The sequence below is a fragment of the Solea solea genome, chromosome 4 (genome assembly GCF_958295425.1).
Source record: "Solea solea chromosome 4, fSolSol10.1, whole genome shotgun sequence".
Taxonomy (NCBI): Eukaryota; Metazoa; Chordata; class Actinopteri; order Pleuronectiformes; family Soleidae; genus Solea; species Solea solea.
In genome coordinates this window covers 24,725,475-24,739,997 of record NC_081137.1, presented here as the reverse complement: position 1 = coordinate 24,739,997, position 14,523 = coordinate 24,725,475, and the positions used below count along the sequence as shown (strand labels likewise).

Genomic DNA, 14,523 nt, shown 5'->3' with positions numbered 1-14,523 from the left:
ACCACGAGTGGCCACTGGAAGGAATTGTCTTCAAGGCAGAGGGGGCGGAGCTACATCCGGTGAACGGATCTGCTCGGTGCGTTTGTTACAGTATACGACGTCACTCAAATGTCACATAATCCACGTCAAAGAACACGGGCGGTTCTAATGTGAGTGGATTTTTTTTACTTTTCTTACAAAATAACATTTAAAAACTTTAACTACTACAAAAAGAGAAAATAAACAAACATTCACACAAGTGCATAAATAAAATATGTATATGTATCTATATAGATATATATATATTTATGTCGTGTCTGAACCTACATACACACACCAAATAATTTTTTTATTTTATTTTATTTTAGACCTAACCGTCACACAAACATCAGGAAGTTACAGATAAAGCCAGGCTGGTGAAAACATGAGCTCCTGGAGAAGGTAATAAAGATTTAAAAAAGACAACACAAAGCAAAAAGAGTTAAGTTTTTTAACGTTTATTTCTTTCACTATTTGATACACCAAGTGCTTCAAGAACAATGGTAACGATCACAAACATCATTTCAACACAGCAGTGACTGTTTCCCTGCGTCTCATCCCGCGGGTTTGGTCCATTTTATGTTCACGTCAATAGAAACCATGTCGTTTTCCCACGGGACTGACTCAGGGAAACGGGGGGGGGGGGGGGGGGTGATGACACACTGGAATCACTAAATATCGACACCTTCACATAACTGAATACATTAATCGCTGACTGTGACTTAAAGCTAATGTTACACTTAGAACAGACGAGGTTGCAGGGTGTGATTAAAGTGTGGGAACAGAAAGGTTAAGCTCAATCATACGTTTGCATCGTGGTGTATATTTGTTTAGTTAAAACGCAGCGACCTCTGACCTCTGCTGGAGCTACAGCTGTCTCAAAGTACAACAAACATGTCTCGTCCCTTCGTGAATGTTTTGATAATCGCTAATAATCGCTTGGTCCCACTGTCAGGGAGTGTTACTGCAGCAGTTTTTAAATAGAAGCACTTTATTCTGACAGAAGCCAAACACAGACACACACACACACACCTGCTCAGGAGTGGTTGACAGGAAACACTACATGTGAAGAGCGGTGCATGAACTGAATACTGACTGAGAGGAACTGCGTCGCAGAGGAACTGTGTTCCAAAACCAGTGTTGACTTTTATCCTAAATTGTCGCAAAACTGTTTGATTTAAAAAAAAAAATAAAAAATAACAACTCTCCTGTTCCCTTAAGTATAGTAGTTTCACATTATGTTATTAAATACATATAGTTAAGATCATTTTAAGGACTCTGACGACTCTAAAGTACAGTAGACAGCGCAGGCCTGTGATGTATGAAGGCGCAGGGGAGAAAAGCAAATATTCATTAGAACTAGTTCACATGTGTATGTGGTACAGTGATGTTTAGTAGGCATGGTTAGCTACGTAGAGGGACTTTCCTGTGGAGCCGGCGCTTCCAGAAGACTCGTACTTGCCGAGCGCAGCCAGACTGTTTGCCTGGAGAAGGGAGAGAAAGTAAAGTGTCTTTCAGAACGCGGCACAGAGCAACAGTCACGTCCTGATGTACGTGGACGGGTTTTCGTCTGACCTGAGCACGTTTGAGGAACTCCTCGGTGCTGGCCTTCTCGTTGCTCAGCTCTCCTCTCCAGGCGTTGAGGGCAGAGGCCTGCAGAGCACGGCCATAGGAGAAGGTCAGGGCCCAGGGCCTGGGGAGCGAACAGTTGTTCATGGCATTAAGGTTCACGCTGGCCTCCTCCTCTGACTGGCCACCAGACAAGAAGGTCACTCCTGAGGAGACAGAGAGTTCATGCATCATATCATACACGCTACGGCTTTCTTTTATAGCTCAATAAACAAGTCACTTTAAAATCTTTGGAAACCTGGAACAGCAGGAGGCACGGTGCGACGCAGGGCAGTGACGGTAGCCATGGCGATTTCCTCGCCGCTGTACTTGGTGGGGCAGGAGTGTCCAGGTGTGACCATGTTGGGTTTGAGCAGTGTCCCCTCCAGGTACACGTGGTGGTCTGACAGGGACTTGTACACTGCAGCGAGGACCTACACACACACACACACACACACACTGACAGTTACAAGACTGTGGATATGTAGACTTAATGACACTGTGTTGCTCTTTAAATTACCTTCTCAGTGACGTACTGGCAACGTTTCAGGTCATGGTCTCCGTCAGGAAGGATCTCAGGCTCCACAATAGGAACAATACCATTCTAGGAGACAGAAGAAAAATTTACATTATTATTATTATTATTATTATTATTATTATAATAACATCAGCTTTGAACTTGAACTAGTCAGCAGATTACAGAGGCTAAGCTTCATTAGTATTACAATAATAACATTAGAATGATCATATTTAAAAAACTATAAGCGACCTGCTGGCAGATGCTAGCATATCGTGCCAGGACGTTGGCGTTCTCCAGGATAGCGAGCTCAGACGGAGTGGTGTCGCTGATCTTCAGCACCGAGCGCCACTTGGCGAAGTCTGCGCCGTCCTTCTTGTACTGAGCACAGCGCTCAGACAGCCCGTCGAGACCTGCGGTCATCAACAGAGCAGAGGATCTGTTCAAACCCACAGCAACAAGGAGTTTGTGATGTTAGTGAGAGCGTGACTAAAGCGGCCGACCGTACCCTGAGTCGTGGTCTCTCCATTTGTTCCAGCAAGAGGGACAACACCTTTGTCCACCTGTGGACACAGAGACAGAGGCTGTGAATGTGAAATCACTCAGGATTTTAAGATTAAGCTTGAAACCAAATCCTCATCGCTGAACTTAAAGCTCTTTCACTGTGTTGTCCTGATCTGCTCGTCTTCTGTGTGTCTGTCTAAACAAGCTGACAGCGGGTCTGTGTTTCCCTTTACACAACATTTCTTGTTTTACCTGCTGAACACACACAAGCACTGCCTGTAACAGTAAACACTGAGCTGAAGAATAACATCAACAAAACAGACGAGGGTCCATTCAAAGCTCAGGCAAACACCTGAGGAGAGGAGGCGACACTAAGTCATCATCTCTGCATGGTTTCTTCACCTTGATGCCAACGACAATGCCGCGGTCTTTGATGAGCTTGGCGAAGGAAACGCCGTCGTCTGTGTTCTGGTAAAGAGTTTCGTGGAAGAAGATCACGCCTCCGATGCAGCTGTCCATGCGCTGGTCGGCCGTGAAGAGCAGCTGACGGTAGCGACGCCTGTTCTCCTCTGTGTTCTCCACCCCGATGGGGTTCAGACGCTTGGCCATGCTGCCTGTAAACGGCACAATCACGCCATTGAATCACAGACACGACACATAACTGCAGTTACATCTTCAATCGTTTTGATTATATTGCAATTTCAATTATTGTGGGTTTAGGGTTAGTGTAAATTTCACACACCGGTGGACTCATCGGCGGCGAGGATGCCCTTTCCAGGAGCGACTATCCTCTGAGCGATGTCCTGCAGCTCTTTCTTCTGCTCAGGAGTCAGTGCGGGATACTGGTGAGTCATGGTGGCTGGAGGAGGAACGGAGACAAAGTCATGCGGGTCACACTGTCACCCACAACATGGCAGCCTCACTGCACAACACTGACTGATATCTGGAGGTGGGGTAGCTCAGTGGTTAAGACCGATGCCATGTGTGCAAAAGACTACTTCACCCCTGGCAGGTTGTACTCAATTCCCTTGTAAGTTGCTTTGGATAAAAGCGTCTGTTAAATGACATGACATGTAATATCTTTATTTCGAACGAAAGTGCCATTAACATCTGTGAGTCTTACATTCTCCATCTTCCTTTCTGTACTTTTCAAAGATGTATCTTTTGTAAATTTTTTAAATGGCATTATATCCATCCTTTCTTTAATAATTTCGACCTCACTGCACACGGAGCTGAGGCGTGAGAAAAACCAGTGACTGATAGAAATAACTATCATACAGACAATAAATAAAATGTGGAAATACTGACTTCACTACTGAGACCATTTGGCAGCAGCAGCCACCACCCTGTCACGCTTTGAACCAAAGCCTATTCCGTTGTTCAGTCTGCCGTAAATAAGCAGTTATGTAACCTCCCCTCCGCCCTCTGGGCTGCAGAGAACAGAGAGCGAGGGATTACGTAACGGCGCTCCTGTGTACTCTGCTGCTGCTCGTCCTCATTACAGATGCAGGGCTGGATGTTTCTCTCCTCAGCAACACTCGGGTCCTCTGCAGTCGTCCACTAACGTCATTAAATCACTGCCAGTCGTCCAGCGACCGTGGCTGAGCTCCATCCTCTGATCAGTGCAGCGTCACAGACACTCTGTGCTCCATTACTGGCTCAGCTATCATCATCATAATAATAATAATAATGACTCTGTATAGTGAATATATGAACTTATTGATCACATTTGCTGTGGTACTGCAGGACACTGCCTGACAAATCCTGTACCCTCTGTGTTAATCCTCTGCTTAAGATAGATGAGATAACCTCAGCCTGAGGAGCACGTACACATGCACGCACGCACACACACACACACACACACACACTCAGTGAAGAAAGTGTGTAGACGCTTCATTCTACATCCAAGTGAAATCCCTTCATTTAGTCCAATGTGTCTCTTAATCTGTCCCACACTGGACGACGTGTGGGCCCTGGTTGTGCCTCACTAACCTCAGGCTCAGCAAACACACGACTCATGTTTGAGTTTCTGCTGAGAAAAGGTCGCAAAATAATCTGCAAGGTGAAGTCTAATCTGTACTGAGACAAACACAATGAAATGTGAGCGTGTAATGAAAACCTGAACCTAAGAGCATAAAGGAACAATGTCCTGTTTTATGTTTGACACACGAGCAGCAACACACTGTGAAAACATGAACTATTCATTCAGTCATTTGGTGGGAAAATAACATGAAACATTAAAATAATCCACCACAGATTGAGAAAACCAGACCAGAATGATAATATTCTTAGTTGATGTAATATTATAATATATTAACAGGCGTCTGTTTGGTTTCTTTGTTTACGTCACTGTTGTAAAATAAGACGGTGACCTCTGTAAAGAAACTCATTTTAATGGCTTTTATTCTAAAGCTGTGAATAACTCAAGATTTTTACTTCTATTATCATTTAACGTTTTGGTAAACATGATCAATATTTGAACAAGGAAACAGTTGACATATCAATCATAACAAAAATATAGTTAGTTGACTAATACACGACGTAAATAAGCGTTCAAACACAGCCAGAGTTTGATTTGTTTTCTCTGAGAAGAAACTTTAATATAATATAAGATTTTCCTCTTTACTGTTTTAATACGTCTCGGTGAAACTGATCGGATTCAGGTCCTAACTCCACACACGTGACTCACTCTGTCAGGTGGAGCTTACACTGTCGTCTGCAGTGATTGATTGGTTTAATGCTGGGAATTTAAAGCGCTCAGTGCTGCGTGTTTTGTAAATGTACTGAAAACACTCCCAAACTGTGGTGTCATTCAGAAGCAGCTTAAATATAATACTGTGATTATTCAACACCAGCCAAACGCAGCCAGCAGTGATCGACTGAACATCGTGTTCACACGACAGCAGCAGACAGAGACTCACAACCTCAGTGACTGTGAGCTGAAGAATGCAATCTTTTGTGGTTGCCAGGTTTGGATCAGTATCACCACCCACAGGTTTACCCACACGTCTCTGTTTCCTCTCTGTAATGTTGTGTGAGCTACATGAGCTGAGATGAGACGACGCGTGTCTGCTGCTGTGTTTTCATAAGGCGACGCCGACGCTCAGGAAGATTCTACTCTGTCGTCAGGAGCACGAGCAGGAGCAGGAGCACGAGCAGGAGCACGAGCACGAGCAGGAGCACGGTGACGTCACAGCCGTCTGCATTGCAGGTCACAGGGGGGGACACTCCTGACAGCACCACAGACAGTAGGTGGCGCTATTCTCTCTAATCATTCCTTTGCATTATGTTATCATGGTTACAATGAGAGAAATAACCAATAATAATAATTGACACTTTAAATATGTACACATATTATGATGTGCATGTATAAAACAGTGTTTTCACCGTTTGACTCAAAAAGTAAACGATTGATTAGGATTAGAATTTCTGCTGAGGGAGATTATGACCTGAGGAAGATATGAGGAGATCTCCAGCTGATATTCTTTCTCTCTCATCTTTTTTTCCCTCATTAATCATATTTGTATATATTACTGTTTTTCATTACAATGAGACAAGATACACAGAATGTCACTAATGTTATTAAATAACGGTCTAAAACGCGACTGATGAAAGTGAAAAAGAGACTGGATTAATGAACTGTTGAATGTTCAGTGCAGAGAGAGAGAGAGAGAGAGAGAGACAGAGAGAGAGAGAGAGGTCTACGTGCTTCACCACAGGTCCTCCTCCTCCTCCTCCTCACCTCCTCCTCCTCCTCCTCCGTCTCCGCATCAATAACCGCAGTACATCAACACGTAAATACACAAATAAGTCATTTAAAATGGAGGCTGTCTTGTATCGTGTGTGTTGTTAGCAGCCACAGGTTCACCCCTGAAGGTCACCCTCTTCTCGCGCTCTTCCTGTTGCGTAACTCGATGATGATGATGATGATGATAATGATGATGATGAATGCGCACATGTAAACGTATAAAATGTTGTGTAAAAGTGTAGAGACGACGCCATTTTGTGCTGCAGTTAATAAGAACAGTAACGCAGTCAGCGATGAGGGTGAGGTTTCAGGTAATCATCGCCATCCTTCTTCATCATCTTCATCATCTTTACCATCGTTACCTTCATCTTCATCTACACATGATCAATATAACAGCTGTACGTGTGTGTGTGTGTGTGTGTGTGTGTGTGTGTTACCTGCGCGTGTCTGTGGTCTGTCTGACGGCTGTGATCAGGATGCGGGACAGTCTCCTCTCCTCTGTGTCACTGCAGCAACGCAACGTGACCCTTTAGAAGAGCCTCCCCGTGGGGGCGTGGCTAACGTCGCTGCAGCCTCCCCGTGGGGGCGTGGCTAACGACGTACAGACGTAGAAAATGGCTCCACAACATGACTGTGCAACTTTTGAGTTAGGTTGTGGTGAAGGACAAAACTTCACCGAAATATCAACAGTTTATTCTCTGTTTTCTTCGATATCCTTGATATTATTACATGAAGTCATTATTAAAGTGATAAAGTAGTCTAACAGTCGTCATGCTAATGAAGCCTCTGTGTGGTATTGTATTGATGTATTTAATCAACAATATAACAATAGTCATTTTGACTAAAGGTCCAGAGTGTAGTAACATGTAGGCTGGTTAAGTGAATATACTAGCCATAAACCTGAGTGTATAATCATTTAAAATTCATACTAAGAATGAGACGTCTGTGTCTTCTACCTGTGTGAGGCGGGGCCTTCCTTCATGGAGGCGGGGCCTTCCTTCATGGAGGCGTGACAATGCGTGTCAGATTGACTTGTAGTTCCCTGAAGGTTAGGGAAGAGTCATCAATACACTGAACACACTGAACCTGTGACTTACGATGATTTTCTTCAGTATGTCACTGAATGACAATGATCACAAACTCATTAAATCACTGTACAGTAAGAGTTTAATATTACATTTGTGTCATATTACAAAAATACACTGTAACATACAGTATATCACATCAAATATCATTCTACATTTCAATATAAACTCTGTATAGAGGAATTTATAAATCAATAAACATTTTTCAGTACCACACACACTTGAGGCATTCTGGGTAAACACCAGGGCACGATCCACAAACTCATAACATCATCTAATAATCAGGTAAGTAAATATGAACATCTGTGACACAGACATGGAATGAAAACATGAGAGGATCAATACAACTGAGGTCCTGAGTCATTGTTGTAACTGATAAAGTAGCAGAAACATCTTCATCATGAAAGTAAATGTATGACAGCATGAATAATGCACAGAGGAGGGAGTTTTATTCATATAAAGACAAAAGTGCTTTTATGATCATGCAACATGAAAACAAACGTAGCTGCTGCTCTGTAGACGTGGTTTGATCACGTGACTTATTCACTACATTTAACTTTACTTTAAAAAAGGAAAAGAGACATGTGGTGCACTGTGGAGTCATTAATGCTGCTGTGCATTGTGAAAAGTGAAAAAGGAACAATAGTCAAACAAAACGGTGCTCAGTGAATCACACAAAAAGAGGGGAAGTTGATCATTCCTCTTCTTTACTGATCAGCTATTTTGACACTTTAATTAAGACGTTCTACATGGTGCACCACACCAGTAAGTGAGGGTGAGAGTTCCACAACACACGTCAAACAAACACTTCTCTGCGTGAACCGTTCTCCTGAGCAGGCTGCGGTGGGACCGTTGGGCCAGGCAGTAACGGGTCCGTGTGAGTCTGAGTCTGGGCGTCCAGCTGAGTGTCAGGTGCAGCCACAGGGCTGAGGAGCGAGTCGTAGTCGAAGCCTCTGAGAGGCTGCAGAGACAGAGTGAGGCCTCGGCGAGCTTTGGCAGCTCGGTCCGGTCTCTCTCTCAGCTCCACAATCACCTGCACACAGACCACGAGAAACAGCACAAATCTGACTCACGCTCCAGAGAATGTCCATCACCACAGGGACTGCACCACTTACCTCCACAGGATGGCGCTGCAGCAGAGCAAAGTCAAACGTCGTTCCATGGAAGAAGGTTTGTCGTTTGAAGCGGTCGAGGGTCCTGAGGCGGCGAGCGGGAGTTTTGCACAAAAGCTGCACAGACAAACACGTGAAAGTCACAGTCTGACATTCAACGTGACAAACGTGAACCCAGTCATTAAAGTTACCTCAGTTACAAGCAAGGCAAACTGTGGGCTGAAGCTCAGCGGCATTTCATACGGAAAACTCCTGACTCTCCTCAGCATACTGCAGTGGTCTGCTTCTGCAGCCACAGGGAACTGAGGAGAAGGAACCATTTCATTTTACATGTGAAAAAACAACAAACCTAAAATATCCCTGAGAATGTGCAAAAATATCTACTGCAATATCCCCCCGGCCTTCCTTTCACAGCATCATTTAAGCTCAGCTGTGCAAGAATTAGATCATTAGACAGGAAACAGGAGCTCACCTTTCCAGTAACCAATGAGAAAAGCAGAATTCCCAGCGACCACCAATCAGCTGCGTGGTTGTAGGGTCCACCGCTCAGGACCTCTGGTGCTGCAGACACAGATACAACAGCTGTTGTTGTTGTTGTTGTTGTTGTTGTTGTTGTGTGTTCATGCTGCACAGGTTTATTTATTCATGTATTCACCCATATACTGGATTGTTCCACAGATGGTGAAGGCTCGTCCTCCTCTCTCCAGGCGACGGGACAAACCAAAGTCAGCCAAGCGCAGGTGACCTGGAAGAGACCATTCACCTCACATCATAACCAGCACGAGACAAAGAGAGGACGCTGCTCTCTGCCGGGAACTCGTCTCTACTCACCGTCGTCCGTCAGCAGAATGTTCTCCATCTACAGACAAGAAGGTTAAAGAAGACACATTCACTCATCTGTGGAGAAATCTTCCACTGTGTCATACATTTATATAGAACTATACTTCAATATGTAGCATCAATGTAACAAAGGTTTTTAACTGGTTGAACACAAATGTGTGACATATTCCATGATTAATGATTTATAATGTATAAAGTATTCAAATGTTGCTGTATTTATTGACATACCTTCACGTCTCTGTGAATGATCCCAAAGTCGTGCAGGAAGCCTTCAAGAAAGTTCAAAAGTCAGTGAACACAATTCACATCAAAGATCCAGGAACTCTCCTCACTGACGTCATTAAACTTACAAACAATTCATTCATTTTCTTTAAAAGGTTTAATCTGAGAAAAGAGAACCCAGTGACAGAGATGAAGATGTTTCTGTGCATCTCTGTGGTGTGTTAGTTACTTCATAAGTGTCATGCAGATGAACACCAGCTCTTATATAAATGTATGTGAGGCTGAAGCGTTTCTGCATCCTCACCGAGTGCAGACGCCAACTCTGCTGCAAACACTCGCACCGTGTCCTCGGCGAAGTGACCGATCATCTGCCAGTACGTGTACAGGTCTCCTGTGCTGCAGTAATCGCACACTGAGGGAGGAGACACACACACACACACACAGTTAACACATGTCACCGTCATGAGTGCTGTGAGGGTGAGAGAAGGTCTGAAAGCCAGGACTTCAGCAGTGCACAGAAATCTATCTGTGTTTTTCACTCGTCTACGAAGCAGAAGTGTGTGGGAGAACAGTCCCTTCAGGGTTTGAGTAGAACACAGTTAAAGGTTCAGGTTCATATCAAGCATGGCTGTGCATTCACATGTGTTCTCGTTGCTCCACAGCTGCTCCCGGGGCTAACACACACACTCTGTTCACAGGGGGAGGGGGTGGAAGCCGTCCAAACTGGGTCACAACACTTTCTGAGTCAGTGACTGATTTAAAAAAATAAAATGAAAATAAAAAAGAGAGAAACAAAGACAGTGATCGTCTGAGGTTTGTGTTTCCAGGTACAAGCAAAAATAAAAGGGAATACAGAAGGAAGCTGGTTGTATTTGGTTCATCGTGTTCTCAGGTGTTGGGATGGGAATTGTGGGAAGAACCTAGACATGACTACCAGGGGAGTGAGGGGGGTTTGGGCAGTGGTAACTGACTGACTCACTAATGTAGAGGTGACGCTGTGTCTGCCAACAGTCCTGAAGGTCATGGACAAACGGGTGACGGACCTGACGCTGTGGGCAAAAGTCACAAGTCAACCCTGAAAATCCATATTTCTCCTGTGACGTGAAGTGTCTGATAACTGATGTGTGACTTCAGTCTAACACACGCTTCATTTATCGTGAGGATCAACACATTCTCTCAAAGTCCAGACAATAAGTAAGAGAATATTAATATAATAATAATACCAGCACACAGAAATTCATGCTTTTTACACCTGAATATCTGAGGGTTTGTGAGTATTTGAGAACATAGAAGAGTGAGTGAAGGGCGATGTTTGTATTTCTGTCATAAAACCACCTCTAAAATCACTTCTTCACAGCTTTCAGGTTCAAAGGTCTGTGAGGAAAAAGTGAGTCTTTCTAAAAAGCTGGTGAATCATCAGAATTCTCTTTATTCCTAACAGAAGCCCCTTACCTGCACGATCACTTCCTCTTTGGACTGCTCTAAGACCCCGAGTCTCAGAATCTCTGACTTGGGTATGACCTGTTGACAACAAACACACTGAGATGAAACACAACAGGACTTCAATAAGTGTGTGTGTGTGTGTGTGTGTGTGTTTAAGTCCTCAAAGTCCTGACTTATTCAAAATAACAATCAGAAACACATTTAAACTGAAACTCACTTTAACTGCATATGTTTTCTGTTCAGCTCTGTCCTTTACTTTCAGGATGGGTCCAAATGAACCTTTGGCGATGTAGCCCAACACCTGATGTAATGAAAAACACAGGTCGTATATCATCCAGTCTTTATCAGGCCTGGTGTTTCCTGTCAGGACTGAGATGTACCTGGAAGTGTTCTTGTCGAGGCACAGTTCTGTGGGGGAACTCGGGCAGAAACATACTAATGAAGCCTGGCAGCGTCCACTCAGCCCTCAGCTTGTTTGGACCGACTCCGGCCAGCCTCAGCACGTGCTCCGGGACGTCAGGAGACTTTCCCCGCAGCATTCGCTGCCGGTTCAAACGCAGGGCAGGCGGTGCCAGGCGACAGAGGCCTGCTGGGATCGACAGACCCACGCTGGAGAGGAAACCTCGCCATCCATCGTTTTCCTGTGCATCAGTGGACGTCTGAGTGGCAGACAGAGAGAATATTCAGTGACATATGAATTTCCACAGTCATTTCGGTCACTATTCGGCTAATATAAAATATAATATATTAAATATAACCTTAGTCTTGTTGTTCTTTAATATTTCGACATAGAAATGTTCCATATTTCATCTCCATCACAAAACGACAGCAGACACTGTGCATGAACAGAGCTTGTGATGCAAAGACAAATATAATAATAACTAAACTTATCAGAGCTGGCATGATGACAACAATGTGCTCTTACTTGACCTTCTGTGAGTTCATTGCACAAAAACCTGTGAGCCAACAGAGGTGGTTCAGTTTATCACACATGCTTTATAATAGACACTTTTATCTAAGCATTGCTTCATATTCACACACTGAGGACGTGATGAATGTAAACACAGCTGATCTCACACTAAACACAACTGTGGGTTAGAGTTCATATGACGGATATTTCCCCCCAGCACTGGCCGAGCAGCTCACTGCATATTTTATTGTCAGTTTTACGTATTAAAAAAGAGTTTGGTCGGCTGATAAATATCTTTTCTCAGAAAAGTTGATTAATGCACCAAAACTTTAGTTTCGTTTTTGAATTCCTGCTTCACTACTTTAATATTTAGTTTATATTATAAATTGTTTACATTTAAAATAATTAAAAGTCCCGATGAGAGAAACAGAACTGCTGTGAAATGTTGTTATTGCTGTTATAAATGTTAGTATTAATAAACTGTTATTAAGAAGAGGTAAACATACATAATTCAGCATCCCATAATGACCAGCGGTCGCCCTGATTTCTAAACCTTTGCACTGACTGTAGAATAACGTCTAATATAAACTACAAAGGGTTTACATTATAAAACCCATCACTAAACATCTACATCACTGTTGTGCTCTCATTAGTGACTGAACAAGGGAAACAAAGATGGAGGAGTCTTTATGGTCCTCCCTGAGGTCTCCCTGAGGTCATGTGCTGTCATCAACCGTGCACAATGTTATTATCATCAAATATGGACTCAGATGAAAAAGAAAGACTTTAATCAGTCAGTGCCGACACCAGAGCGTTCCAAACCTCACAGGTTTCAGGTCCTGAAAATGTCCCACGTCCACATTTCTACATGCGCAGGTATCATTAAAATAACTAACTAACTAACTCTACTAACTTACTCTTAACTACCCCCTTTTCCCACAGTGGCCTTCACTTTAATGGTATAAACATAGTGGGTGAAAATGGCCGCCGTCTCCATTAAAGACTCAGAACCTGAGGTTTATACAAAAACACTACGTTAATGTTTAAGCTTAACTTATAAAAAGCCTCCTAAACGTCACAGACTGCGCCTTTAAAATGAAAACAACAACATCGTGAGACAATTTAGTTTAAGGAAGGACATTTTTTGTTTTTAATTGTATGTCTTTTGTCTTCCCTTCCGGTTCACATTCTGTGAAGCGCTGTCAACACCGGAAATGTGACGATATTGTCTTTCAAAATAAAGGCCTTTAAAAAACAACCAAGTAGCTTTCTTTGGAGCAGTAAAGAGAAGCAGAGTTCGTGAATAACACAAATATAATCATTTTAAGTTTGATAATACTTTAAAGTTGTATAAACGCTGCTGAATTAAAGTCACTCAGGTGCCGTTGTTGTTGCTACCTGCCTTACATCGCTATGGAAACAAGGAAACCATCCCATAATGCGTCACCTGAGCAACCAGCAGTGTCGTGTACTCACCGTGGTGTTTTTCGTGGAGTGGGCTCCCATCATCACCATCGTCACCGTGACACAAAATCACCACTTTACACACATTCTGCTGCGCGTGCACTCGCTCTCTCTCGCTGTGGTGCGCGTCCTCGTTGCCGCAGAATCTTCACGGTCACGCGCACACCGATTTTAAACGTGTATAAAATAAAAAAATCTACATGAGATCAAATTATGAACCTGAGAAAGCTTGGAATAATCTGACCTCATAAAAAACAAGTTAATCCCGAGTGTAGGTGGTGACGTCAGCGAAATCCGACCCCATCGTTTCCAGCCAATAAGGAAGCAACGCGTTGGAGTCTAGCGCCCTCTGCTGGAACTGATAACTACAGCAACTGAATAGAAACAGCTATTAACTTTAGTATTTTCAGAATAATATATAAATGTACTCAGTCCAATATTTCAATTTATATTGGATTTTAAACTTAAAAGGAAAAGTAATAATTAATTTAAAAAAAAGGGTAGCACAACATAAGCGGAAGAGGAAATGTGATGAATACTGACATTGATAAACATTGGTTAGATTCATATGATAAACATGTGTATTATGACTGAATTGAACCAAAATGTATGTTATATTACTTTGTTAGAGAGGGGAAAATGTCTGTCAATATTTTCCTTCTATTTTGTGTTTTCAAGCTTTTAAAGGTAGTTAGAATAAATACATTAGTACTGCAACAATTATTCTATTATTAAAGGCGACATAGGATGCTTGTATCATACATATATGTTAGTTATGGAGGTCTACTAACATATATTAATTTGTTTTCATGATTAAAAACCTCCTAATCGCTGCAAACGAGCCGATCAAAATATCTCCTCACTGACGCTCTCGTCAGCCGCGCTGTTTCAGACCAAACAGTTGCTGTGATTGGCCAGCCAACGAGAGCTTTCCTACTGTCCTGTGATTGGCCAGGTACCTGGAAGTGACGTAATAGATATGCCAGCTCTCAGATACACAGCTCCCCCTCTGGCACGGTGGATGCTCTGCATCTCAGCAGCTACAACGAGAC

At 43.1% G+C, this 14,523-nt stretch overlaps 2 protein-coding genes and 1 long non-coding RNA gene across 5 annotated transcripts; 1 reads left to right on the top strand and 2 right to left on the bottom strand.

Annotated features, from left to right (window-relative positions):
* The first annotated feature begins 23 nt into the window (after window positions 1–23).
* On the top strand, window positions 24–670 carry LOC131458837 (uncharacterized). The gene is made up of 2 exons (XR_009240133.1): window positions 24–149; window positions 348–670. It is a non-coding gene; the product is annotated as an uncharacterized LOC131458837 (long non-coding RNA).
* Window positions 461–6,984, bottom strand: aldocb (aldolase C, fructose-bisphosphate, b). The gene is made up of 9 exons (XM_058628127.1): window positions 6,833–6,984; window positions 3,390–3,506; window positions 3,050–3,261; window positions 2,652–2,706; window positions 2,396–2,556; window positions 2,147–2,230; window positions 1,886–2,060; window positions 1,594–1,793; window positions 461–1,502 (listed from the first exon to the last, which is right to left on the bottom strand). Exons 2-9 carry the CDS (start codon window positions 3,499–3,501, stop codon window positions 1,410–1,412), a joined length of 1,092 nt encoding a protein of 363 aa, XP_058484110.1. The 5' UTR covers window positions 3,502–3,506; window positions 6,833–6,984; the 3' UTR covers window positions 461–1,409.
* A 560-nt stretch (window positions 6,985–7,544) lies between these two features.
* rskrb (ribosomal protein S6 kinase related b) lies at window positions 7,545–13,786 on the bottom strand. 3 transcript variants are annotated; one of them, XM_058628124.1, is made up of 13 exons: window positions 13,484–13,786; window positions 11,478–11,756; window positions 11,315–11,398; window positions 11,107–11,175; window positions 10,634–10,703; window positions 9,959–10,066; window positions 9,661–9,701; window positions 9,424–9,451; window positions 9,248–9,337; window positions 9,065–9,174; window positions 8,784–8,894; window positions 8,596–8,709; window positions 7,545–8,513 (listed from the first exon to the last, which is right to left on the bottom strand). In XM_058628124.1, the coding sequence occupies exons 1-13, from the start codon at window positions 13,520–13,522 to the stop codon at window positions 8,277–8,279; spliced, it is 1,380 nt and encodes a 459-aa protein (XP_058484107.1). In that variant the 5' UTR covers window positions 13,523–13,786; the 3' UTR covers window positions 7,545–8,276. The 3 variants fall into 3 exon arrangements, with proteins under 3 accessions (XP_058484107.1, XP_058484108.1, XP_058484109.1); XM_058628125.1 differs by having other exon boundaries at window positions 9,065–9,153; window positions 13,484–13,785; XM_058628126.1 differs by lacking the exon at window positions 13,484–13,786 and adding an exon at window positions 12,925–13,059.
* Between the last annotated feature and the right edge of the window lie 737 nt (window positions 13,787–14,523).